Raw genomic sequence first — 3,812 nt, forward strand, 5'->3', positions numbered from 1 at the left:
GGTGAGGAGAGAATCGTTCATTTCCGATGCGGTGATGTGATCTTGTTGGCTGTGGTGGTGAATTTTGCGAGCTCCGTCTATAAAGCGCCGCACATAACAAAAAATTCGAATGAGTTTTTTGTAGTTGGTGGTGAATTTGTGCTCGCTGTGTCTGTTGTCGGGTTTGTTATTAAGGTGATGTGCTGCCGACGATGTTCTGGGATTTCGATGTTGATGAGCGATGGTGAAGGCCAATGGTTAGCTTCAAGTGTGAGAAAATTTGGACCGTGAAACCAAAGTTTGTTGCCAATGAGCTGGTCAACCTTTGCTCCACGCGACAGTATGTCTGCTGGATTCACCTCGCTGGGGATGTGGTGCTACTGGTATTGCTTGGTGAGCAACTGAATTTTGGTTACTCGGTTGCTGACGAATGTTGACCACCGTGATGGTTCACCCTTTATCCAGGCAAGCGTGATCATCGAATCTGTCCAACAGTGAACGTTGTTTAAATCGTGACGAAGGTTTTTGGACACTGACTCAAGTAATTCAGCCAGTAGTAATGCAGCACACAGCTCCAAGCGAGGCAAACTAACTTCCTTCGTAGGTGCGACGCGAGACTTAGCACACAAAAGTGATGAACTAGATTTCGTTGCTAAATAGATTGATGCGCCATATGCCTTTGTACTTGCATCTGCAAAGGCATGGATATTAGAATCACAGTCGAAAGCTACTAACCTTGGGACTCGAAGAATTTCGAGAAGTGCCAGTTTTGCGCAGAATGACTCCCATTGTGTGTATACGCAAGGAGGTACACTTTCGTCCCAATTCAAATGAAGCTTCCATAATTGCTGCAATAAAACCTTGCAGGTGACAATGAGTGGGTTGAGTAATCCCAGCGGGTCGAAGAATCTAGCAATGTGAGAGAGAATGGTTCTCTTACTCACTTTCGATGATGGTGGTGGTGGTGTGTAGCGAAACAAAACACTATCTTGCGATGGGGACCACATAAGGCCCAGTGCCTTTATGTAGTCAATGTCATCAAGCTGTATGACGTCTTCACGATCTGCTTCTGGTACGTCTGCGATTATGCGTGTATCGTTTGATGAGAACTTCCTCAATGGAAATCCCCCATTGTTCAGCACCTCGATGACTTGCTTCTTAATTTCGACAACTTCTTCAATAGTGGAGGCACCCGTCATCAGGTTGTCTACATAAAAGTCGTTATGGACGGCGTAAGCGCCGATTGGATGAGATGACATGTGTTCGCATGCCAGCTGCTGCAAACACTTTGTGGCCAAGTAGGGCGCACATGCCGTACCTTAGGTCACTGTTTGTAACTGGTATGTGATTATGCGGTCGGTTATCTCATCGCGCCACAAAATGCATTGCCATTGTGCATCTTGCTTGTCCACGATGATTTGTCTATACATCTTTGCGACGTCAGCCATCAGCACAAAGACATGCCTTCTGAATCTAAGGAGAATTGAAAACAAATCATCTTGCACTGTAGGTCCAACTCGAAGAATGTCGTTGAGTGATTTGCCGTTAGATGTACGACACGACGCATCGAACACGACGCGAAGTTTGGTGGTGCTGCTATCCAACTTCGCGACTGCATGGTGTGGTATGTAGTTTACGAAGCTACCAGGGTGAGGTATGCGAATCATGTGATGAAGCGCGATGTATTCTTTCATGAAGGAATAGTAGTCTCGCTCGAGACATTTGTTGCGACGAAGTTTGATTTCGATGGACACTAGTCGTTTTTGTGCTATATCATACGAGCTGCCCAATGACTGTGGTGATTCCTTAAAAGGCAAACGAACGATGAACTTATTGGTGTTAGGGCATCTCTTTGTCGTCTCTGCGAAGAATTTTTCGCACTCAATTTCATCAGCAGTTAGACTTGGTGGTGTTTGATGTGGATTGTGTTCGATAAGCCAAAACCTTTCCAAAATCTGATCAAGTGACGGTTCCAAGGTGAGTGACGAAGCTTCCGTTACCTTCGAATCAAAGGAGATTTGCGATGGCCATGCGTTAGATAGTATGCAGTCGGTGCCTACTGAGGTGGTGTATGATGCGACCAATGGCGCCGAAGATATAAGTGGTGGGATTGTGACAGCTCCAGCGACCACCCACCCAACCTTAGTTTTTTGAAGGACAGGCAGATTGTCGCCCAACTTGATCTGTCCAATCAACAGCAAGTCATAAAAAATGCTCGCTCCAAGCAGAAGATCAACTGGGCCTGGCTTGTTGAAATTATCGTCAGCCAAGTTGATGTTCTTTGGTATGTTCCATGCGATGGTGTTCAGTGGTGTGCGCGGTTGGCTTGTCGTTATTGCGTTCATGATGACCGCATCTATGGTAGATGAATATGCTGTGTGTTGAGAGCGTATCTCCACCTTGCATAGGAACTGCGACCTTGATCCGCATAATCCTATGCCACTGATTTCCAGTGGTACCTTTTTGCGATGTACACGAAGTAGCTGAGCCAAGCGCTCAGTTATGAAATGCAACTGCGAGGCGGAATCAAGCAGTGCACGAGCGAAAATCGTTGTACCCGATTGACTACGAAGCTGAATCACGGCAGTCGCAAGTAGAACCTCTTGGTTGCTGTCACAAACCTGAAGCGCTGTTGGTGTCGAAGTTGACTTCATGGTGTTGGACGGTGTCAGTGGCGAAGACGATGATTGTGGATTGGTTGTGGTTGGTTGCGAACGGTGCAGTAGAGTGTGATGACTCGCCCGACAAACTTGACATCTATGCGTGGACGGACAGTCTTTCGACGAATGATTCGGACCCAAACAGTTTAAGCCCAGACTCTTCTTCTTTGCTACGTCGTAGCGTTGTACTGGTGTCAGCTTCATGAAGACGGAACAGTTGAAGGCATTATGACTGATAGAGCCTTCACACAAATTTCATTTTGGTTTATTGGTGGTGATGAACGATACTTGCTTTGGTGATTGAAGAGACTTTGATTGCGACGATGATGTTGGTTCTGGTGACCGATGCGACGATTTGGTTGGAGTAGCGCTGTGATCGATGATATCGATAAGTTGGCAACGACGTTCGAGGAACGCTGCAAGATCTTCCCATGCTGGCAGCATGAGGGATACCTGGTGTGATGGTCGGTCCCACTTCGCAGCCACTTCTTCTTCCCATTTCACTTGCGTTTCATGGTCTAGCTTTGAAACGACCAAGTGAAGCAGTAGCCCGTTACCAATTTGTGTGGATGTTGCCATCGATTGCATGGCACGCATGTTTGCATTTATGACGTCGACGAAGCTACGAAGATTAGCAACGGTGGGTGCGGTGATGCGTTGTGTGTCGAAGATGTGCTGAAGATGCGACTGGAATATGTACCGCTTATGGTCGAAACGGGATTCAAGTAGCTGCAGCGCCTTCTTATAATTTGCGTTGGTCACCTCTAATGATTGTATGAGGGTAGCTGCGCACCCTGAAAGGCTTGAGCGCAGATATTGAAATTTTTCAATATCCGAGAGGTCTGGATTTTTGTCGACGAGGACCAAAAAGATATTGTAAAAATCCAGCCACTCGCGGTAGCAGCCATTGAACGTCGATAGTTTTAAATTCGGCAAATTTATTCTCTGTCGCGATGAAGATGTGTTGTGTTGTTGTGTGATGTGGGTGCTACTCAGCTGCATTCCGGATGAGTTGGTTCGTAAAAACGATAGCCTTTCACTGTACAGTGCCTTAACCCTACAATAGCTCTCATCCATGGTCAGGCGATGTTCTTCATCCAGCTCGGTGTCATCTAAAATCCCCAGCTGCGTTTGTAGTTCCTCAAATGAATTGTAGTAGCGCTCGATTAGCGC

At 46.6% G+C, this 3,812-nt stretch overlaps 1 protein-coding gene across 1 annotated transcript; it reads right to left on the reverse strand.

Annotated features, from left to right (window-relative positions):
- Nucleotides 1-1,298: 1,298 nt before the first annotated feature.
- LOC118756331 lies at nucleotides 1,299-2,843 on the reverse strand. The gene has a single exon (XM_036491101.1). The coding sequence runs from the start codon at nucleotides 2,841-2,843 to the stop codon at nucleotides 1,299-1,301; it is 1,545 nt and encodes a 514-aa protein (XP_036346994.1).
- Between the last annotated feature and the right edge of the window lie 969 nt (nucleotides 2,844-3,812).

This window comes from Rhagoletis pomonella, unplaced genomic scaffold (assembly GCF_013731165.1).
Source record: "Rhagoletis pomonella isolate Grant_MI unplaced genomic scaffold, Rhpom_1.0 Rhpom_scaffold_09860, whole genome shotgun sequence".
In the NCBI taxonomy this organism is placed as follows: Eukaryota; Metazoa; Arthropoda; class Insecta; order Diptera; family Tephritidae; genus Rhagoletis; species Rhagoletis pomonella.